The following is a 23,948-nucleotide window of genomic DNA, read 5'->3' on the forward strand; positions in this document are numbered from 1 at the left end:
TACAATTTATGATGCTGTGCAGCATTTTCTTCAAGAAGAAGGCAAGCAAGCCAGCCAGCCAGCCAGCAAGCAAGCAGAACTTCCTTTAAATATTTGACAACTTCTGGCTAGATTAACCCTTAACACATGGTTGGTTTCTGAATACTTGGTAATTTGATCATAAGGCCTCAGGCGATGCAAGCGCCTATCACTACATAGGGGGGTGTGTGTGTGTTCTCTTCAATTAGCACTGAACAAGTCCAATTGGACACCTGCGTTCCAGGTGTGTCAAAATCATGAATGCGCTAAATTGATCTCCTGACTTCCAAAGCAGCCAAACCCAGGGCCCCCGGAGGATAAAAGAAGCCATGTTCAAGGGCTCTCCCACCAGAGCACCACTCTTTAGGCTTCCTCCTCCGTAGCAACGTCTCTCAGAGGCAATCCACAAAGATGAACCGGCAGTCCTATAGTATCAGGGCTGGAGGAGGAGGAGGAGGCGGCGGCAGGGCTTTCACCGCCACCTCTGCCATTGTCCCAAGTAGCAATAGATCTGGTTTCAGCTCACTTTCTCTTGCCAGAGCTGGCGGAGTTGGCTTCGGTGGTGGCGGTGGCGGCAGCAGTTTTGGAAGGATCAGTATTGGTGGTGGTGGAGGTGGCGGTGGCGGTGGCTTTGGCAGCAGGAGTCTTTATAATCTTGGTGGCAATAGGAGAATTTCCAGCAGCAGAGCAAGCAACCTCCGCAGTGGATTTGGTGGCGGCGGCGGACTAGGTTTTGGTGGAGGGTCCGGCAGTGGATTTGGTTTGGGTGGTGGATCTGGTGGTGGGTATGGCTTTAGCGGGGGAGCTGGAGGTGGTGGTTTTGGTTTGGGTGGTGGTGGATTTGGTTTTGGTGGCGGACTTGGCGGATCCAAAAGTTCCTTGGGCTTTGGTGGCGGTGGACCTGGAGCTGGTGGCACCATCCAAGAAGTAACCATTAACCAAAGTCTCCTGACGCCGCTCAATTTGGAAATTGATCCTTCCATCCAAGAGGTGCGGAAAGAGGAGAAGGAGCAGATCAAGACTCTGAACAACAAGTTTGCTTCTTTCATTGACAAGGTGAGACTTCGTTCAGCTGTTGTAGGATAGTACAGGAAGAGAAGAAAACCATGTTTATGCTTTATGTGAGGATAAGGAGGTAGACTCAAGACAAACGCATATGTCTTAACATGTAAGCATACAGACAAGTTGAGTTTGGGTGGCTGGCTGGCTTACAAATTCAGGTGTATGTGTGTTATAACAATCTTCCTAGAGATACACAAAAAAACCCATTCAGAGTGTTTGTCAAATCATCAGAATATGAATTTGAATTTCACTTTTTAAGTTCAAGGTTTAGGATATTTCCTCTCCCCCCCCCCATCAAAAAGTAGTCTAACTGAATAGTTAAAAGTCTTGTTTCTTCATTCTAATCTAAAACCCATCAACCATAACTGGAAATATTGTGGAGGAAGGACTCGAGTGGGAGAATATAAATTCAACATTTTTGTGAACAAATTTAAACTAGGGCAGGATTTGTTTGAGCTTTCTGTTCACTCAAAATTCATTTTGGCTTTGTTCCTTTTATCTGGGAAAGGAAAACAAGGATTTAGACTATTTTTCATGGAGCTACCATTTAACTGAATAATTGCACAATTTCTACCCCCTTTACTACTTAGCTTAGCATGTTCTGCCTAATGAAGGCCTCAGTTTTAGTTTCTGGCATCTGCATCTAAAAGGATTTCAGGTGATGGTAACGACCTCCCTGAGTCCCTGGAGAGTTACTGCCAGTCAGAGTAACCAATATTAGGGTAAATTTACAAATACCCTGATCAGATTTAAGACGGCTTCCTGTGTTCTGTTCCTTGTGAGGTCTGCTCCAACATGCCTCTCTCCAGACCACAACTCCCGAAATCCCTGCTTGCACATTTGCAAGATTTTCTTCAGAGTCTGATGTGTTTCAGTTTGAAGATGTGGAGGCAATCACACTGCCCTGTTTACTGCTTTTATTTATAAAAATGTTTATATACTGCTATTTCATTAAAAAATATCAAAGCGCTTTACAGCAAAATACATAAAACCACACAGTAAGAACCATATAAAATAGCGAGGCTAAGCTGGGATGGGGTCACCATGCCAATGTCAAAGCCACATGTTATTGTAAATCAAGTTATCTGCATTTTTCACGAGGGTTGCCTGGAAAAAGAAACCCACACAAGCTGTTTCAGTAGGTCAACCTGCAGTAGGTCTACCTCTGGCACCTCCAGTTAAGAGGATCTCATATGTGGCCCCGACCTGGCCACAGTGATCCATGTGACGGTCATCTCCAGGCTTGACTACTGTAATTCGCGCTACGCGGGGCTGCCCTTGAAGCTGTCCCAGAAACTCCAGCGGATGCAGAATGCTGCAGCGAGGTTCCTCACGGGGTCTCTGCCATGGGAGGATATTCACCCAGTGCTTTTCCAGCTGCATTGGCTCCCGGTGGTGTACAGGGTCAGATTTAAGGTGCTGGTTTTGACTTTTAAAGCCCTTCACGGCCTAGGACCCTCGTACCTACGGGACTGCCTCTCCTGGTATGCCCCACGGAGGACCTTAAGATCCATAGATAGCAACACCCCAGAGGTCCTGGGGCCTAAGGAAGTTAGATTAGCCTCAACCAGAGCCAGGGTCTTCTCAACACTGGCTCTGGCCTGGTGGAACACTCTGTCTCTTGAGACCAGGGCCCTGCGGGATCTGATTTCTTTCCGCAGGGCCTGTAAGACAGAGTTGTTCCGCCTGGCCTTTGGCTCAGCATCAGTTTGATTCCCTCCTCCTTTTTCTTTTTCCTTTCTCCTCCTATGATGAGATTGCTCCCTAATTGTTTTACTGTTGTATCTTAATCTTTTAAATTGTATTTTAATCAACTTGTTTTTATTATTGGTTGTTAGCCGCCCTGAGCCCGGTCTTGGCTGGGGAGGGTGGGGTATAAATAAATTATTATTATTATTATTATTATTATTATTATTATTATTATAGCAATGTTGAGAAAGATCAATGGCTACTAGCCGTGAAAACAATTTTGTGTTGGAGATGGCATGCTTCTGAATACCAGTTGCTGTGAATCACAGGTGGTGAGAGAGTTGTTGCATTCAGGTCCTGCTTTCGCACTTCCCACAGGTTGGCCACTGTGAGAAGAAGATTCTGGACTAGATGGGCTTTAGGCCTGATCCAGAGGGACTCCTCTTAATACTGGGCTAGTTGAACTGGGATTCTGATTCTGTAGAAAGAGCTTCATGTGTTCCTTTGTTTCAGGTCCGTTTTCTGGAGCAACAGAACAAGGTTCTGGAGACCAAGTGGACCCTCTTGCAGGATCAAGGCTTGAAAACTGGTGCCAGCAAGAGCAACCTTGATCCATTCTTTGAGGCTTACATTAATAACCTAAGGAAACAGCTGGGAAGCCTGATGAATGAGAGGGGGCGGCTGGATGGGGAGCTGAAGAGCATGCAGGATCTTGTTGAAGACTTCAAGACCAAGTAAGTGAATATCTGATGGGGGGCCAGATATTTATTTGCTATTCCAGCAGACTTGAGAGTGCAGAGTTAGAAAGTATTATTATTATTATTTTGTATCCCGCCCTTCATCCGTAGATCTCAGGGTTAAAGGGACGCGGGTGGCGCTGTGGTCTAAACCACTGAGCTTCTTGGGCTTGCCGATCAGAAGGTCGGCGGTTCGAATCCCCGTGACGGGGTGAGCTCCCGTTCCTCTGTCCCAGCTCCTGCCAACCTAGCAGTTTGAAAGCACGCCAGTGTGAGTAGATAAATAGGTACCACTGCAGCGAGAAAGTAAACGGCATTTCCATGCGCTCTGGTTTCTATCACGGTGTCCCGTTGTGCCAGAAGTGGTTTAGTTATGCTGGCCACATGACCTGGAAAGCTGTCTGTGGACAAATGCCGGCTCCCTTGGCCTGAAAGCGAAACGAGTGCTGCAACCCCATAGTGGCCTTTGACTGGACTTAACTGTCCAGGGGTCCTTTACCTTACCTAGATCTCAGGGTGGGTGACAAAAAAAACCAAACCAAGATAAAAACACAACAAAATAAAAACAAAAGCAACCAATAGCCTCACCATCCCACAAAACACATTTAAAAGGACATAGAATGTTAATCAGCCAAAGGATTGGGAGAAGAGAAACATTTTTACCTGGTGCATAAAGGTGTATAATGAAGGCGTCACGTGAGCCTCCCTGAGGAGAGCATCTCACAAATAGGGAGCCCCTGCAGAAAAGGCCCGTTCTTGTGTTGACACACTCTGGACCTCATGTGGAGGAGGCACACAAAGAAGGGCCTCAGGATGATCTCATGGTCCATCTAGGTTCATATGGAGAGAGATGGTCCTTGAGGTATTGTGGTCCTGAAACGTTTAAGACTTTATAGGTCAAAACCAGCACTTTGAATTGGGCCTGGAAACTAACTGGTAGCCACTACTGTTGGGCCAGTGTCAGTGTAATATGCTCAAATCATCTTGCCCTGGTGATTAACCTGGCTGCCGAATTCTGTACTACCTGCGGTTTTCGAATCATCTTCATAGGCAGAGATAGAAAGCAGCAGAGTAGCTGTGATAATGCCCACTTTAATGTACCCTTGTTGGCTAAATACAGAGGCTGTTCAGATTCCCTCTGGTGTGTAGACTCTACAATGGGATGCATGCTATATACAGTGTCAAATGCAATTGTCATAGACATATGCAAGCACCCATTCCTATATGTACTATGTACTCCTGTATACACATAATACATTTTGCAATAAATAAATAATTTTATTATTTATACCCCGCCCACCTGGCTGTGTTCCCCCAGCCACTCTGGGCAGCTTCCAGCACATATAAAAACATAATAAAACATCCAACTTAACAACTTAAACTTAATGTCAAACATTTTAAACTCCCTGATACAAAATGAAATGGAAATGTTTTGTTTATATTGCACTGTGTCATATACATCGATGACATTGTATTAATCACATTTCCCTAGATGTTAAAAGAGTATATTAGTGGTATAAAATTATTCCTGTTGTGTATATTGGATTCATACTGGTATTTCTGAAAAATAACTTTGCAGTCGTGATAGATCAACGCTTTTCTCTTGGTCCAAATGTAGAGTTGTGTTGTTTCAGACAAGTTATTTAAATAGGACCTTTCTTGAATATCCCCAATATATGAAAATAAGCCACTCTCTTACCCCTTCCATAACTGCAACAACATGGCAATTAAATAAATGTCAAAGGCAACCTGACTAATATCAGCGTATGCCGATAAAACATTTTATAGAAGCAATTACTAATAATACCAGGGAGCAGTGGAAACTGGCTACTGACTCAAGACTGAATCATTCAGTCATTCATTTTTGATGTGGTTGAAATCAAGAGAAATGGGCATTTTCGGAGCTTCTTAGCATGTTGGGCCAACTTTGCAAATGCCACAACAATAGTTCAGACTGCAGAGTGGCAAATCTTTTCAAAGTGAGTCAAACCAGGATATGGTGAATCAGAATCTGGACATTTTGCCTCAAGGCTTGGTTCAGCCCTCTTTAAGCTACTGGCTGAAAAAGCCAACTTTTTAAGTAACTGGGAAGACATTAATATGGAAAAACTGCTTGTGGGACATACACATATGAACACATAGAAGCTGAATTAGCTGACAGCCAGACCACCTTCACTTAGAGATGCTTCTCTTGGTCTGCCATGATCACACATATCTGTGCAGCAGCTCCACCTAAACACCAGAGATACTCCAAGGCAGGTTACACCCTGCGGAATAAGGACAGGAGCATTACTCTCTGGTAGCTGGTCTTCTCTGTATCACTGGGACTTGGTTTTGTTGCTCCTCCTGCAAGAGCAAGATGGTAAACCTACCATATGAGAAGAATTAAGTACACTGACTAGGCCTCAGTGAGAGGGAGAGAAGATCCAGTTTAGGGGGATTGTAACATCTGCTAAAGGGACACGGGTGGCACTGTGGTGTAAACCACTGAGCCTTGGGCTTGCTGATTGGAAGGTTGGTGGTTTGAATCCCCGCACCGGGGTGAGCTCCCTTTACTCGGTCCCTGCTCCTGCCAACCTAGCAGTTCGAAAGCATGTCAAAGTGCAAGTAGATAAATAGGTACCTCTCTGGCAGGAAGGTAAACAGCATTTCCCGTGCGCTGCTTCTGGTTTTGCCAGAAGCGGCTTAGTCATGCTGGTCACATGACCCGGAAAAACTGTCTGCGGACAAACGTTCGCTCCCTTGGCCAGTAAAGCGAGATGAGTGCCACAACCCCAGAGTCGTCCGTGACTGGACTTAACTGTCAGGGGTCCTTTACCTTTACCTTAACATCTGCCAGTCCTGACAATTGAAGTGAGCCAGTAGTTAGGCTTTGAGGACTATTTTGCTTGACAGTTCTTTTCTTGGTTCAGATATATTCGATTTCTTTGTTTTTCTTTTGTTTGTCCCAATGAGCTTAAGGAAGGGGATTTGTATGTAAGATAGGCATGGGCAGAAGTGGTGAAGGGAGAGGGGCAGGCCAGGTAGAGGAAACGAAGGGTTAGGCCAAGTGTGAGGAGCCTTTGGCCCTCCTGATGTTTTTGAATCCTCATCATCCCCAGCAATTGGCCATGAAGGATGGGACTGATGACAAGTCAACTGTCCCTCACACCTGGGTTAAGCGTGTTCTGGAATTTGCCTCAGCCATGAAGAAGCTTTGCTGGTTCCTATTGGGTGTTAAGGCATCGAGGTTGAGTGCCAAGTTGGTGCATACTCAAACAATGGCCTGGATTAGGGTACCAATTGGCAATGTACCACCAAGACTTGGTTGGACTAGGCAGGCCAGATATGCCCACTTTGATTACCCTCTTGATGTTACTATGATTATTACTCTTTAACAGTTGGAGCTACCCTGGGGACTGAAATGATCTGAACAGAAGGGTTTAATGCTTTAGAAAAATGGGGTGTGCATGTGTCTGTCAAAATCTGTCAGCAGAGGTTAGGAGTGGTCAAATCTGTCAATTTTGGTCTCTCTCACTTTCTCATTTTTTAAATATTAAATTCAGTTCTCCACATTTCCATAGCAATTTGATTTTTTTAAAAACAGAATTTAATTTGAATTTCTCCTAATACACTTATTTTGGATGCAGTTTTACTAATAAACTGATTTCTGCAAGCAATTTCCCCTAATATAATGCATTCTGTGACTGTATAACCTATTATCTTGCATGTTACTTTTACGGCTGTATGCATTCTGTTGCACACTTTGCCTTAACATATGCATATTTTACACACTGGCTGGAGAACGGCATCAAATTGCAGAGAACTTTCAAGGACAATTTTGGTTTGCGTATTGGTTTGACAAGTGTGAATTAGTTGGTTTCTCATCAAGATGCAAATAAAACTAGATTTCTCCCCCATCCCTGCCCGAGGCAGGTGGCCTCACTGCTTCATGGTAGGGCCAGTCCTGGTTCTCATAGCTAGTGCAAAGATAAAGTAACTCGTAAAGGTTTCAATTGGCACGAAACCAGTTTGCGCAGGGGAAACTCCCAAAACCCAGATGACACAATGAGGGCTACTATCTCAGACCACACCACGATGACACAATGAGACCTGTCAGTCAAAGGTGGAATTAATGTGAGAGTTTGCCTCCAGATCAGATTGGCTAATGAGAATTGGGGATGTAATTGCTTTCGTCTGGAGCTTGTGGATTGCCTCACCTGCTTGAGTCATCCATGGAGGGAATTTGCTTTGCAAGCGCATCTGTGCTTCTATGCACCTCTGCAATGTGCAGGCTGCTAGGTATGGGCTACTGGTTTTGTGCTATGCTACATAGCTGTCAATGTTTCCCATTTTTTAAGGGAAATTTCCTTATTCTGAATAGGATTCCTCGCAAGAAAAGGGAAAAGTTGACAGCTATGCTACTAACATGAACATTATTTCTTGTATGACTTTATTTTTCATTGGCATGTACAATTCCTCAAGCAGCCCCCCACCCCCACCCCAAGATTAAGCAGCCATTTGTTCTGGAGCAGAGAAATCAAGAGAAAGAGGAATACCTCTAGAGCCCAAATTCAATTACCCCGGCTGTCATTCAGCTCCAAGCCTGAAAACCAATGGACCCTGTCACAGTTGGTGAAAGGAGTGCCACAACCTCTCCAGCCAAGTCCCACAGCATCTTCCTTGACTGTTAAGGTTAACAGATGGAAGTTGGAACCTTTGGCTTCAGCTTTACATGCTTTCTTAACTCCTGAAAGGCAAAACTGACACCCAATAGTTTACTTGTTTGGTTATTGTGATTATTTTAATTGAGGTGACTTCCAGAGTTTAAAAACAAAACTATTAAAATAGCAATTCCAAAAGCACACCCATTAATTACAAAGCAGCAATAAAGGCATGTAAAACAGCACAACTCAATGAAACATTAAAGGTAAAGGGGCCCCTGACCATTAGGTCCAGTCGTGACCGACTCTTGGGGTTGCGGCGCTCATCTCGCTTTACTGGCCGAGGGAGCCGGCGTACAGCTTCCGGGTCATGTGGCCAGCATGACTAAGCCACTTCTGGCAAACCAGAGCAGCGCACAGAAACGCCGTTTACCTTCCCACCAGAGTGGTACCTATTTATCTACTTGCACTTTGACATGCTTTCGAACTGCTAGGTTGGCAGGAGCAGGGACTGAGCAACGGGAGCTCACCCCGTCGTGGGGATTCGAACCGCCGACCTTCTGATCAGCAAGTCCTAGGCTCTGTGGTTTAACTCACAGCGCCACCCACGTCCCTATAATGAAACATTAGAAGCCTGAAAAGGAAAAAAAGTCATAGCCTGCTGCATAAAACTCAGCAAGCAAAGTGAGCAGGTTGGAGGAAAGCATTTTTGAGTTGGGGTGCCAACACAGGAAAGTCCCTTTTCCAAGTTGCCATGCACCTCACCTTCCATGATGAAGGCTCCCCAAGAAGGACTTTTGACAGACCGATTCCTGTGAGAGCTGGTGGTCCCTGCAACTGAAACCAAATGATGCCTCAGGGTGGGGGGTGGTGAATGTGGATACACCTTGAGTGATGCATCCAAAGAATTTGGGAAGCAAATTGCCAAAGATAAAATTTCTCAGGTTTTGTTTTGTTTTGTCTGCTAATATCTAATGATCTGCTGATATCTAATGATCACCTGTGGACTGTACAGCTAGGTCCTTTGAGATCACCCCCATCCAGCACAGAGATTGCCTCCATCCATAAAGGCAATGGCTATATTGGGTACTAATCGGTTGACTAATGGTAGCTTCAATGGTAATTGAATAGTTTGAGAATGTTTTTGAAATTTGGAGGAAATTCAGGCCAAAGGCTCACAGACGTATGTTTGCATAATATTTTCATATGCTACTTTGATATACGGGTGCGACTGTTGAATTTAAATGTCACAGAAGCTGAGCCAACTAATTTTCCATCCAAATGATCCCAGATAAATTCTTAAATTAATTTGTACTTCAGTTGATTTCTCAAAGATGCCACTCCATACCAAATCAGGTTCCCTTTCAATTAACCCCATCCATTATACCAAAAACATCACTATATAAAACCATCTTAAGTTATTCCCACAAACCAATAGCTTAGTGAGTAAATCAAATCACAAACACACCCATTCATTTCCCCCTGAATTCATGTACCAATCAGAAACACTCAGGGCACATACAAAAAAAATCTGGGGATCCATGTTCTGCAGGCACACTCCTAACAACACCCTAATTTGGGGGGGTATTTTTCTGCAGATATATAGGATGAGCAGAGTTCAATGTCAAAGGCTTTGCAGTCAGGGCCCTTATCCCAACATCATATCTACACACTGGGAACACACTGGAAGTAGATAAGTTTTCAGAGATGATTTATGGCAATAAGTGCAATATGTGCTATGTACAACAATATCATTGCGGTTCATTTTGAAATGCCTAAAGGCACGTTGAATAGATGTAATAGTTACAAACTGAAACTTTTTGCTTCTTGTACTGATAGATACGAAGAGGAAATCAACAGGCGCACATCTGCCGAAAATGAGTTTGTCATGCTCAAGAAGGTGAGGCTTTGTGCTCCAAAGGTTGATGACCAGCTGGGTTAATTAAGAGGGACCCAATATTATATCTGACCAAATTATGTTTCATGCATCAAGAAAAGGACTTGTTGGCTTGGTGTGACTTCTCTTGGTGCATTTTGTACTAAGCTGGAGGGAAATGTGCACATAAGGCATGAATTCTGAGCCAGCTTTAAAAGCGAATATGCAGGGGCACTATTTAAGGAAGGTGGCAGCTCTCCCTCTCCACATGTGATTATTCTCCAGGACCATCTGTAGCAAGCATCTCACTGGTTCTATATTCTGAGTGACTTTTGAAGTAAGCAAAGGGTCAGCATCTGGAGCTAAATCTTCTACTAGCCTCCCACTTACAAACTTAGGGGCAAAAGAGTTGAGAAACTGGTGTCAGGAGGAGGTGAATTTGTTCTATGAGTGTCAGGAGGCAGTGATTTCCATCCTATCCTGCGTTCATCACAATCATTCCTGCTTCTATTCCACTGCACTTCAATTTCTGCTATGATCTACATTATTCATCTTGCTATCCACTATGGCCAAAACTAATGCAATTAAATATGTAATTAATTACGTAATTAACTTCAATACATTTCAATGGAAGGGAAACATTTTTAAAAATGCAGAAAATAATGTAACTGTTAATATAACATTTGTGGATTTTAAAAAAGGAAGCATAGTGGATACTACTTACATCTGCTTGTGTGGTTTGGGTTCCTGACCTCAGGTGAGTATGCAAATTGTGTCTACTTCTGCTCCCATTTCTGTTCCTAGTACTATTCCCTGAAACCCTTAATTTGCTCTTAGGCCATTTTCTGGACCAAGACACCATCCACTATTCCACAAATCACCCTCCAGGAAGACTAGTTGCTGAGCAAAATAGTGTCTGTGCTGACAAAGATTGCTCTTTCTGAGATAAAAAGGGAGCGAAAAATAATAACAAAAGCTTCTAAAGAACACTGCCTTTATAACTCCATAATGAATCTCCTTAAGAGTGGACATTTACATCTTTTTTTTATTGTGCCCATTCACTGTTTTCTCTCGAATGAAATCTAAGCAAAGTTTATTTATGTATTGAATTGATAAACTGCCATATACCCAAAGGTCTCAGGGAAGTTCACGGAACAAAATCAAAATATAAAACCACAAAAAATTGGTTTCTTACTGTCTTTTTAGGATGTAGATGCTGCCTACATGAACAAGGTGGAGCTGGAGGCCAAGGTGGATTCCCTGACCGATGAACTCAACTTCCTGAGGGCCCTCTATGAATCGGTATTCAGTCTTCCTCTTACCTTCAAAACATAGACCTAAAAGTCAGGATGATAAATGTTAAGACGGCAATGTGAAGAAGCATGACATTTCTAAATACCATCCTTTCTTTTACATTTTGCTTTCCCTCCTAAATATTTGGATTTACATTGTCCTAATGTGATTTCTCACAAACAATGGTCCTAATTTTAGATGCTATTAATGATGTCTAGAAGAAAGATTTGATGTTTCATATTAGAGATCCAAAATTCATCTGCCACTGAAGATTTGGAATCTTCAGTTGTTATTATTGTTGTTGTTTGTTATGAATGTCAAGGTCTCCCCCGTGTGACCCTGCTCCCTAGAAAGCTGACCATTTTGCAGATGTGTGTCACCTACCGATCTGATCCTGTCCCACCCCAATAACCCCCAAAACATGAAATGTTTTCTAACCAAATTTTGTCTCCTATGTTTTCCAGGAGCTAGCTCAGTTGCAGGCCTCCATGTCTGATACTGCTGTCATCCTCTCGATGGATAACAATCGAGACTTGGACCTGAATGGCATTGTTTCTGAGGTGAAAGCACAATATGAAGACATTGCCAACAGGAGCCGAGCTGAAGCAGAAGCATGGTACCAAACTAAGGTGAGCAGTTCTAGCATGGAAGGTGGCCTTGGGCCCTGGTACATCCAGGGGACACTTCTGATAAAACATGGGTCTGGAGATGCTTAAGATCTTTCAAGCTTGGTGGGGAGGTTGAAATGGAGTAAATATGAAGCAATTGGGGGGGGGCAGTCATAGTTAAGCAGGGAAGCAAAGAATTAAATGCCAGCTCCCCAACTGCTGTGATCCCAGTAATTATCAATCTCTCCTCTGCCACTGTGGCTGCTATTTCCATTTTAAAGAATGTGTCTATGAAATGCAAAGGTTCATTTAACATGTCACATCTAGTTTGGTCTACAAGATGTCACAATCTAGTCTCAAGATTCCTGTTATAAATCTTATCTCCATATTGGATTGTGGCCAGGATAGTCCCAGAAATCCACTTGCACAACAGTTTGAATCCTGCTTCCTGATGAGAAATAGAGAAAGTCCACATGGGCTACTCTAACTTTCTAAGTAGTCTAATATCTTGAGCCAAAAACACATTCAGAACATGAGAGACTAATTCAGATATCAAATTTGCAAAGTTCACCCATGTGACATGTCCTTTCAGCTGAGATGTGACTGAATTGAGTGTTAGGTGCCAGCAATTGGCAGTCCCTAAATTAACTGGTCATTAACCACAAAGAGTTGGACACAACTAAATGACTAAACAACAAAAACCAGTTAGCTGCCTGAAGAATGAAAGGCATCATTACTTTTTAATACCAGTCAGTGAGGAAAAACAGTGAAAATTTTTGCTGGATTTGCCTGTAGGTTTCCTCCATAATTATCTCGTTGGCCACACTGGGAAAACAGGATGCTAGCTAGATCCAACAGTGCTCTTCTTAGCTTCTTCAATCCGGTCCTCTTGGTGATGCCATTTGGACCTCCCAACAGCCAATGCCAGAAATGAGTGTGGATGAGCAGAATCTTTGAAAATGGGCTTTCTCAGATCGAGGGCATTCATTGCTGACCAGGGCTGCGTAATTGTGTCTCTCCTTGAACCCATCTCTGCCTTCCCTTCCCTTTCCTGCTGTTATAGTTTGAGGAGCTCCAAGCTAGTGCAGGGAAGCATGGCGATGATCTGCGTAATACTAAAGGAGAAATTTCAGAGCTCAACCGGATGATTCAAAGGATACGGTCAGAAATTGAAAACGCCAGGAACCAGGTAAGAAAATCTGTAATTGATGCAATGTTCTCTCTCAGTAGGCAACGTAGCAATGCTTTAAAAGGCAAGTGTTGGTTAAGGGTCACATGACAGAGGCTATCTGCATTGGATAGCCTTGCCAATACTTTGTGGGGTGGCAGGGAGAGGAAGTCCTGTTTTTGGCTGGAACTTTGTAAAAGTGTGGGAATTCATCAAAATGAAAACTGACAATAGAATCTGGGAAGGACGGAAATAAAATTTATATCCCAAAATGAGCAGCCCTGTGTACATAGACTCAAAAGCAAGTTCATGCCTTACAAAATAGAATTGCAGCCTCATTTATTCAAGGACTAAGAAATAAATGAATGCATGATGATAGCAGCAGTATTTACACTAATACAGTGGTACCTCAGGTTAAGTACTTAATTCGTTCCAGAGGTCCGCACTTAACCTGAAACTGTTCTTAACCTGAAGCACCACTTTAGCTAATGGGGCCTCCCGCTGCCGCCATGCCGCTGGAGCACAATTTCTGTTCTCATCCTGAAGCAAAGTTCTTAACCTGAAGCACTATTTCTGGGTTAGCGGAGTCTGTAACCTAAAGCGTATGTAACCTGAGGTGTATGTAACCTGAGGTACCACTGTAATCATGATAGCAAAAATAGCAATAATAATGAATGTACAAATACTAATGACTAAAGAGGACAAGGAATTTAACAACACCTCCTTTCTTACAGTGTGCAAATCTGCAGACAGCTATTGCAGATTCTGAGGAGCGAGGTGAATTAGCTCTCAAAGATGCCAGAGCCAAACTCATTGACTTGGAAGATGCTCTACAGAAAGCTAAGGAAGAAATGACCCGCCTACTGCGGGAGTACCAGGAGCTCATGAATGTCAAACTGGCACTGGATATTGAAATTGCCACCTACAGGAAGCTGCTGGAAGGGGAGGAGAACAGGTGAGCTGGATAAAGTGATCATAACTTTATGAGCTGCTTCAGTTTCTTTTTGCAGGGGACTCTATGTGGAGATGAAACAATATCTGCAATGGCACAACTCTATCAATGGATGCCTGTTAAGTTTGCTTTGTCTGGCTCCTGGTACTTTTCTGAGCACAATTCAAAGTGTTGGTGCTAACCTTTAAAGCCCTAAACAGCCTTGGCCCAGTATACCTGAAGGAGCGTCTCCACCCCCATGACTCAGCCCGGACACTGAGGTCCAGCTCCGAGGGCCATCTGGTGGTTCTCTCACTGTGAGAAGTGAAGTTACATGGAACCATGCAGAGGGCCTTCTCAGTAGTGGTGCCTTCCTTGTGGAACACCCTCCCATCAGATGTCAAGGAAATAAACAACTATCTGACTTTCAGAAGACATCTGAGGGCAGCCCTATTTAGGGAAGTTTATTAAGGATTTATTATTATTATTATTATTTAGATATGTTGTAAGCTGCCCAGAGTGGCTGGGGAAACCCAGCCAGATGGGCGGGGTATAAATAATCAAATTATTATTATTATAAATTGCAAGAATAAGTAATACAACATTTGATTATCTTCTTCAAACACAAAATAAAATGTTTTAGTACACAAATCATTTCGCTAATCTTGTGAATTGTGATGGAGTGTTTGTTGCAGTAGGAAAAGCAGTGCTCCTTGTGGTGGCATGGACTTTGAGAGTCTTTGAGGTACTGCTCTAAGTTTACAGCTCAGATCTTAAGCATCAATATCTTTGCTTCCATTGTGCATCAATTATTTTTCCAAATTCTTGCAGATCTTAAGTACATTTTCAGTAGATTTTTTGTTGATACTGTATATACCACACAGGAAGCCAAATAGGGAAATATATTGTTGTAGCTGTTGGAAACTCTATTTAACAGATAACATTGTCCCTTATATATACAACAGACCATATTCATTGTAATAGATGAGCCATTTTTCATTTTGCTATTTCTTCTTCAACAGGCTAACTGGAGAAGGAGTCAATCCTGTAAGCATCTGTAAGTATCATGAGCATTTTATTTTATTTGCCTGGTTCAGAATAAGTTATTAATAATGTGATGATGATTAGTTCATTTATTCCCAAATGGTGCATGGAGTACACTGTGCACCACAAGAAGGGCAAAGTGTTAGGAATGGTGAAGAAATTCATTCAGCAATTTACGTTTCTTGAACCAGTGCATCCATTAAAACTGATACGCCTACTGAAACACAACTATACTTCCAAATTTGCACCTCCAAATTTTTCAACAGTTATATATCCAGCCAAGAGCTGGATATAAAAAGTCCATTATTAGAAGGAAATGTGCATGAAATATTAGCAAATATAATATATTACAATATAATAATTGGGAAAATTGCATGCAAAAGAGAACATTTGCAAATAAAAATGCTTATATTAGAGTAAGCATGCACAAAACGCATACATATTTCCGTGCAGAATGACAACAACGAAGGCCAGATTAGGCTAAGTTGTTGCATGCATGGAATGAGGTCTGCTCATGCAATGGTACTTTGCCCCTTTCACCCACCTCCCATGCCCCTGTACCCCCTAAATCCCCACAACAGTTCTAGGGGGCACATAGGGTACAGAGGGGGAGGAGAGAGGACAGTCCTGCTCTGCAAGTAGACCTCATTCAACACATACACACCCCACTTAACACCATGTTGAATTCCACCCAAACTAATGTGGACTGAACTTAACACTGGAAAATTTAGAAGCTGGGAGAAACTGAATATTTCAGATCTCCGGCCCCAGCTGGTGTGCCTTGATGAACTAAGCTGCCATGTTAGACATTTCCACGACTCTTTCCACGCAGCATTGATCATTGCTCTTTCTCTCTCTCCCTCTGCCAATATTTGGACACTGGCATCATTACAATGGAGTAATGATGCACAGGGAATTCCTGCACTACAGATTATAGGCGTAGGTGTGGGGGAGTCCCTATAATTCAGACAGCAGCATCCCACCCCTGAGGCCCAAATGACTGGGCAAACGGACAGGAGAGAGGGATGCCAGGAGACAAGATTAAACAGGCTGTCCCAGAGTTGCAAGGCGGGAGACGCATCTCTTGGTGTGTGAGAGTGGAAGGAGCTTGCAGTTTTAATCTGGGGAGAGGCTATGCCCCAGCTGCCAAATGTTTTGGAAACCCTGGAGAAGATCTTGAAGGGCTGCCATCCCAGTTAGGCACCTGATCGGATTCCTTCCTTGGTATTTCATTCCAGGCAGCAGCTCCTTCCAGTGCTACCAGCTGGGAACAATAGCACACAGCTGGGGCTGTTCCAAGGAAAAGGCTGGCCCCTTTTTCCCAGGGAGATTCCCACAGTCACCATGGGAAGGGAGCTGCACAGTGTTGTAAGCAATCAAGGCTCTTAGTGGCAAGTTCCCATAGACTGCCTAGGACCAGGAGGGGTGGCATAAAAGCAGCAAGTTGGTTTGTCCAGTGGACATCCACTCTGCTGAGGATCACAGGACTTTTCTCCTAAGTCCCATAACACAGGAGGAAAGCCTGCTGCTTCAGCCCAGTCTTCCTCCTCCTCCTCCTACCAGTCTCCTCCAAGGGGCTTCTTCCTCAGCCATGCCCTCTCCTTTTATCGCCAGCAAACCAGCTCTCTTCTTGCTTTCAAATAGGATGGAGTATCTTTCCCCTCTTCTTGCCTTCCACCTATGGTGAGATGTCCAGATCAAAATTCCAGTCAGGTAGCTCATGAGAGTGATGAGCACTGTTGCTGTGGGAATTCCCCATTCACTCCTACCCACCATTGGATCATGCGCTCAACTCCTGCTGTCTATCCATACATACTCCATTTCCATGCACTCTGGCTTCCATCACGGTGTCCCGTTGCACCAGAAGTAGTTTAGTCATGCTGGCCACATGACCAGTCTGTGGACAAATGCTGGCTCCCTTGGCCTGAAAGCGAGATGAGCACCTCAACCCCATAGACACCTTTGAATGGACTTAACCATCCAGGGGTCCTTTACCTTATTTTTTACATGTCCTCCTTCACTAATCCATAGTTGCATCCATCAGTGGTGAAGACCAGTGGGGCTAAAATAGCAAAAGAAAAACAGTAAATTTTGGCAATTAATTCTCTCCCCCCACCCCACCCCAGACTATGAGTTGATGATTGTACCTGATACCTAGGAATGGAGAAGAAAGTTGCTTCAGTTCTCAATTTGATGTGAACCAATATAATTTCCTGAAACAATGTGCAAGCTTGAAACACAGCCATCCTTCAAAATTCACACTGAATTTTGGGACTAAGTTCTCCAAAAACAATGTGTGCAAATATGTATGTTAGGGGGAAACTTCCATTTAAATGCAATGAGGGAGAATTATATACCAAAATGCATATGGAAACTGTTTGCAAAAATGGGTATAACATGCACTAAAATGCTGGTGAATTTTCAGAACTTTTAAAAATAGTCGTACCTCGGAAGTCGAATGCCTTGCGAGTCGAATGTTTTGGCTCCCGAATGCCGCAAACCCAGAAGTGATTGTTCTGGTTTGCAAACCTTCTTTGGAACCCGAATGTCCATTGTGGCTTCTGATTGGCTGCAGGAGCTTCCTGCAGACAATAGGAAGCCGCGCCTTGGTTTCCAAACGTTTTGGAAGTCGAAGGCTTCCGGAACGGATTCTTTTTGACTTCCGAGGTACGACCGTATATGCAAACTGCTATGGAAATTGAACTTAATATTAGAAACATGAATAACAGGGGCGGGGAGATGGAATTGTCTAGTTTGTCAACCCCATGGGCACCTAATAAACTTTCCCCTTTCCCCCCACAGCTGTTGTCAGCTCCAGTGCAGGCGGTGGCAGCGGTGGAGGAGGTGGCGGCCTTGGAGGAGGATTTGGCGGTCTTGGTCTCGGAGGTGGCGGCGGTGGATTTGGCGGTCTTGGTCTTGGAGGAGGAGGAGGCGGATTTGGTGGTCTTGGTTTTGGAGGAGGAGGTGGCGGCGGATTTGGTGGTCTTGGTCTTGGTCTTGGAGGAGGAGGAGGGGGATTTGGTGGTCTTAGCTTTGGAGGAGGAGGCGGCGGAGGCAGCAGCAGTGGGTTTAGCTCAGGAGGGGGCAATTTCAGCTCTGGGAGTGGAAAAGGCACTGGGGGAGGAAGCAGCTCTGGTGTGAAAATTATATCTAAAACTTCCACCAGTCAAAAGAGCATCAAGAGCTAAAGGCTAAAGAATCCCCAACAACCTGAGCAAGACAAGAAAATGAACACATACAGTGGTACCTTGGTTTGCAACCATAATCTGTTCTGGAGGTCCAGTTGTAAACCAAAACAGGTTGTAACCCAAGGCGCGCTTTCGCCAATGGGGCTTCCCCAAAAAAAATTGGGTTGTAATCCAAAAAAAGGGGGTTTTGATGGGTTTGACATGGTTGTAATCCAAAACGGTTGTAATCCAAAACGGTTGTAATCCAAAAAGATTGTAATCCAAGACGGTTGCAAACCAAGGTACCACTGTACTTCCCCCCTTTTCCTGCCAGAATTGGTGTAAGTCTCACCAATCACCATGAATGAATTGTTCTAAAAGAGCAGCCCTGAATCTGATCCACCACCACCTCAACTCACACAAACTCGCCCAGAAGTTCCATTTTGAGCTAAACTGTTATATAAGAAGAATAAAAATGCAGAATGTTGTTTAAAAGGTCAGATGCATGTATTTGAAAAACTGTCTAATGTTAGGGAACTTGCACTGTAACAAACACTGTACATGTCTGGGTCCTCGTGAATGCAAATGAATGTATGTGCATGAAGTTTTCAGCTATGGCAATGTATCAAATTTGCAAAGGGATTCGTCTAAACCTATTCTGATGCCATGAAAATCAGAAACAGGAATAACACTTGGAAACAATAAAACAACTTATAAAATATCAATGTATTCTCTCTCTCTTTCAGGGTAGTGGGGAGGACGTGCCAAAATGTAGTTTTTTTATTTTTAAAAAAGCAGATTCAAATGTACAGTGAATCCATGCATAGGTCAAAAATGAATCCAACTTTAAATAACGTTTTCAACTTTTGCGTTGACATCTTCCACAAGGACTAAGGAATGGCTCAGAGGGGTGGGAGTTTGCCAGGATCACCCAAGGAGTAATGCTCTCCCAAACTTGTACACTTCCAGGATCACAGTACAGGCTTGCCCATGCAGCTGAAGCAGATTTATGCTAAATAATACAAACAGCAATCAAATATATCCTCCTTCAATGAGCCTCGGGTGTGAATGACTCACGTTATTGGTGGTGTGCAGGGACAGGAATGCCTGGAAACAGAACGAATTGTGCAAACATCAGATTTTTCTGATTGCTGTGCGAAATGGAATTGGCCTTTGATTCAGGTTCCATCAAGTCTCTTGTTAGTCTGGAAAAAAGAAAAGGAGGCGGGGAGGAACTGAACCGAAAACACCACCCTCATCTTGGAAAAATTTCCAGCAATGGGACAATGCTTGGTGCCCTTCAGCCATTCAGTCTGGATACGATCTCTGGGCTTGTACCTTACAGGTCTGACTGTGCAAACTCCTACTCTCATGCTGTGACTTTGCCAATTCTAGTCATGCTGTGCAGTCGTCAGCTCTGTATGTAGCGACAGTGAGAGCAAGGATTGTCTGCTTGAGAGAAACATGCTGATCCTGTGAGTTACAAGCTCCTCTGCCTCTTGCATAGAGCAGAATTGTTTCCATTGGGCTCCATGGTGGTTCCCCATCCAGATACTGACCAGGTAGAGACTTGCTTAGCATTCTTGTGGCCACATAAACCACAATGAAGCCCGGTTGAACAGAATAAAAAAGGAAGCATTAAGTTCAACTAACACAGGATCAAGCTGTCAGATTGCTCGGTTATTGGTATACATCCATAGGTGGATTTTCCCCACTTTCAAATATTCTACTCTCTTAAAGGATGAGAAAGCCAAAGTCAAAAATTCCCCTTGAGCAAGGATGCACATGAAGTGCTTTCTCACAGTTCATAGCTTGCACTTAGTGACCTCTACACTGCAATTTCCTAACCACTGATTCTGAAACCTTGCCGCTAAGGCGACTTTGGAGTAATTGGTTTAAGAATTGCATGCATAGTTATAGATTTAAGAACCCAACCCCACCATTTGCTCTGATGCTTAATTCTGAAAACATACTTAAAAATAAAATTAAGATTTTCTACTGACCTCAAACCGTTACAAATATTTTGGAACCATCATTTCTAAAATGCAAGAAAATGGAATAACAAATACAACGGTATTTAATGCGTAATGTTGACCTGAAATTGGCGGTGGGAGATTTCAAACTGAACGTTTTTGTGCAGGTCGTTTTGTTGTTGTTGTTAATAAGAGCTGCCTTTCTTCTAAAAAATAAGAGACAGTGTTGGATAGTGGTTAGAGTGTTGGATTAGGACCTGGGAAACCAGGTTTCAAATCGCCACACAGCTGCGAAGCTCACTGCATGACTTTGGGCAACGCACTGTTTCTCTGCCTAACCTAGAGAGGAGTGTGGTGGGGAATCTAGGAGAGCCACATATGCCACCTTGAGCTCCTTGGAGGAAAAATAAGATAATGAAATGTTACAAAATACAGAAACCATAATGACAAAAAGTAAGGCACTTTGGGAAAGCAGATGTTGGTGGTTCATTTTGCTTTTAATTCTTCCCCTCCCTCTCTGCTTGTTTCCCCACCTAAAGTCAGTAAAGAACTGATGCTTTAACGAGAGGAAAGACAGAATAGTAGGATCCATTTGTATCAGCATATCTTGGTTGCTGCCTCCAGTGATGGGGTGTTGTCTCGGTGGTAGTCTAATGCCATGCTCTGTAGACAATCCAGCCTTACACAAATGGTTTCCACTGACTCTGCTCTTAAGTCCCCTTCCTGTCTTAAAATGCTGTATTCCTGAGCAAAAAGCAATGTTAGAATTCACTTGACCCTCTTGGTTTTCTGCTCTCCAGAAATCTTCCAGACCAGCGATAAGGAGCTGCTCAGCTTGCAAACATTTTTGAATTATAATGCAAAGATCTATAGCCGCATGTGAAAGTTCCTCTGCCGTTATAGTCCGACGGTTGAGGCTTTAAGGCTGCAATCCTAAATATACTCACAAGGGTCTTACTTCTATGTGACCATGCATAGAATTGCACTGTTAAACAAGGGGCAATCAGAGATGGCTTCAGAGAAAGGATAGCCTCATTCAAGCATCTGTTTAGCATTGGCGTTTGGGTAGTTTATCTTTGTCTAAGGAGCAAAGCTCACTGGCAGGGCTTATGCATTGCCTGCAGGACATCTCCAGTTTAGTCCTTGGATCTCTAGAAAAGGATCTCATTTGACAGGGTTGGGGAAGACTCCAGAGAGAGGGTGCCAGTCAGAGAAGTCAGGATTGGGCTAAACAAACCACAGCTGTAATTCAATTGTCAGGCAGCTGCAATCTACTTCACAGAGTTCACGGTGCAGAAAAACTACATAGGAACATCAAAGCTCTGTTGTCAGTACAATGTTGTTGCAAATGACAAATCATTTATGCACATCAACACCTCCACCTCCAAAAAAAGCCAGAAGAGGGAACAGGAGACCACCTTTGCAGGCAGACAGTTGCTTAAAGTTTGCTCCCATCTCACTGGAAACCATAAGACGACTCCTGATGGTGTCATGAAATTCACATGGCTACACTTTGTGGAGATCTGTATCTTACAGCATGGTCTTTATCTGCCCTTGTGTAAACAGGCTCTGTTGGAGAAGGAGGCGGGTGGCAATTGTGGTTAGTAATTTCCACAATTATTCTTATTTCCCTCTTCTTTTCTTTTTTCTTTTAACGAGACGCCTAACTAAAAATAAAAAGGGGGAAACGTCTATCGCTTCATTGCAAACAAGTGCCTCCTCCCAATTCCATACTACCGCCTCAAGTAGGTGTGTTTTAATGAGACAAGTTGCTGCAAGGCATATCAAGATGATGAGTAGATCAGGTTGCCTGAGATCCCGTGCCAGGTTATTTCCCAAGCAGATAAAAGGGGAGGTCTCTGGCTCCTCTATATCAGAGGGGTTCCGTCTTCTCCATCCTCTGCTCTTTCCCTGCAGCTCCGCTTCTAGTCAAAACCCTTTCCTCACATTTTCTCTCTGAAAGAAACCATCATGAGTTTCACATCCTTTCGATCATCCTCCGGAGGGGCAAGAAGAGGCTTCAGCTCTGGCTCCGCAATAGTTGGTGGCGGTGGTGGTGGTGGTGGTGGAAGATCGAGTTTCAGCTCCTATTCCGTTGCTCGGGTTGGAGGAGCAAGAGCTGGAGGAGGTGGCGGCGGCATTGGAGTCGGTGGATTCGGCAGCCGAAGTCTGTACAACATGGGTGGAAGCAAGCGCATCTCTTACGGTGCCGGCATGGGGGGCTTCCAACCCGGTTTCGTTAGTGCTGGATATGGCGCTGGTGGAGGAGCTGGGTTTGGTTATGGTCTTGGTGCCGGTGGCGGTGGTGGCTTTGGTTTTGGCGGGCCTGGGATGGGTGGTGCCGGTGGCTTTATGGTAGGTTCTCCAGGGTTTGGTGGAAGAGGTGGCCCAGGGTTTCCAGTTTGCCCACCCGGTGGCATCCAAGAGGTGACCGTCAACCAGCACCTCCTACAACCCCTCAACCTTGAGATTGACCCAGAGATCCAAAGAGTCCGCACACATGAGAGGGAACAGATCAAGACACTCAACAACAAGTTTGCCTCCTTTATTGACAAGGTAAGTACCAGAATTAATACCTTCGTGTTCATTCTTAACCACCAAGGCACTAAGTTGCAGGTGACTTGTCACCAAATCTGGCCAACACCACAATGGCTCTTTAAGATGGTCTAGACCAGGGGTAGTCAATGTGTTAGCCTCTAGGCTTTGTTGGACTCCAAATCCCATCAGCCTCAGCCAGAATGGCCAATGGCCAGGGTTGATGGAAGTGGCAGTCTAACAGCAAAACGAAGGGCTACTGATTCCTTGTCTCAGATCTAAAACCTGCAAAAGAAAAAGAAAAAGGTTGCTGTTCCATGAGGCTGCGTTATAAGTAGGAGTATGTTTAAGAGTGATTAAGCATTCCAATTTCTAGAGACATTGTGTGCATGCAATTGTTGAGTAGATTCATTGTTAATGGCTGGGATGGCCACGTCATTTCCTGGCATACTGTCTGTGCAGAGGCTGGCTGAGTGAAAAAAACCCTCTCCAAGGAAAATAGAGAGGTCCCCAGTCATGGAGAAGCTGGGCATCTCTAGTCTCCAAAACCAGTAGAGGAAAAATGCAGAATGAGTGAAGTAGTCTAACTCTGGAAGCCTTTGATTGCTTCTAAACCCTCTGTCACAGAGGCTCGCTTTTGGCATCCGTTTCACAGTCAGCTCCTCAGTTGTTGGAGCTGAGCATGATCTCCATGTATGGTTCTGTTAATACTTAGATCAAAGTGACAAATCTCTTTTGCAAGATGGCAGTGTGGTGTCATTGATGTTAGAGTGCAGCTGGTCAGAGTTTCTCGGGTGTATAACAAGATCTAAATGTGATAAAGGAAATCTAACGCCCTATTATTATTAATAATATTATCAATATTATTATTATTTAAAGGCATGCCAATAAATATGCATATAAAAAGTACACAATTTTTAAGATTACTCGGAGCATCAACTCCTCCCTAATGATTCTAGGTCTATGTTCTTTGGAGTGACTCTTGATTGGTTGGTTGATATTAGTGTGTGCTTGCTGAGAATCTGGTAGTAGTAGCAAAGTGTCTAAGCAGAGGTTGCAGGTCATTCCTGCCAGTTTTCACCAATCTAACCTGATTTTCTTGACCCCTTTTCCTCTCCTTGCTCTTTCTCCTTTTTATCCCTCATAATTCCTTCTGTTCTCTGTTGTACCATTCTGGCACATTAGGGAGCAATATAAGCAAAAG

The 23,948-nt window shown here is 43.8% G+C and overlaps 2 protein-coding genes and 1 long non-coding RNA gene across 3 annotated transcripts in view; all 3 read left to right on the forward strand.

The window, feature by feature from the left end:
* On the forward strand, window positions 1–22,240 carry LOC308470910 (keratin, type II cytoskeletal cochleal-like). The gene is made up of 9 exons (XM_080994588.1): window positions 1–1,074; window positions 3,283–3,503; window positions 9,989–10,049; window positions 11,232–11,327; window positions 11,783–11,947; window positions 12,990–13,115; window positions 13,829–14,049; window positions 15,048–15,082; window positions 17,872–22,240. The coding sequence occupies exons 1-9, from the start codon at window positions 430–432 to the stop codon at window positions 18,255–18,257; spliced, it is 1,956 nt and encodes a 651-aa protein (XP_080850714.1). The 5' UTR covers window positions 1–429; the 3' UTR covers window positions 18,258–22,240.
* LOC308471281 overlaps window positions 1–23,948 on the forward strand; it is a 107,951-nt gene that overhangs the window by 18,194 nt on the left and 65,809 nt on the right. The gene's annotated exons all lie outside the window — the stretch shown is intronic.
* Window positions 22,171–23,948, forward strand: part of LOC308470919 (keratin, type II cytoskeletal cochleal-like) — a 16,985-nt gene continuing 15,207 nt past the window's right edge. Inside the window, exon 1 of the mRNA XM_080994618.1 lies at window positions 22,171–22,765. Coding sequence (XP_080850744.1) covers window positions 22,181–22,765 — 585 coding nt within the window. The 5' untranslated portion in view covers window positions 22,171–22,180. The remainder of the gene's footprint in view (window positions 22,766–23,948) is intronic.

This window comes from Podarcis pityusensis (assembly GCF_964106645.2).
Source record: "Podarcis pityusensis genome assembly, chromosome: 2".
In the NCBI taxonomy this organism is placed as follows: Eukaryota; Metazoa; Chordata; class Lepidosauria; order Squamata; family Lacertidae; genus Podarcis; species Podarcis pityusensis.

Excerpts from the sequence above, each read along its gene's own strand:
- LOC308470910 (XM_080994588.1), top strand. The coding sequence starts at position 430 with ATGAACCGGCAGTCCTATAGTATCAGGGCTGGAGGAGGAGGAGGAGGC. Across the intron at positions 11,328-11,782 it reads TGAGGGCCCTCTATGAATCG|GAGCTAGCTCAGTTGCAGGC; the intron begins GTATTCAGTCTT and ends TATGTTTTCCAG. Across the intron at positions 14,050-15,047 it reads CTGGAAGGGGAGGAGAACAG|GCTAACTGGAGAAGGAGTCA; the intron begins GTGAGCTGGATA and ends CTTCTTCAACAG.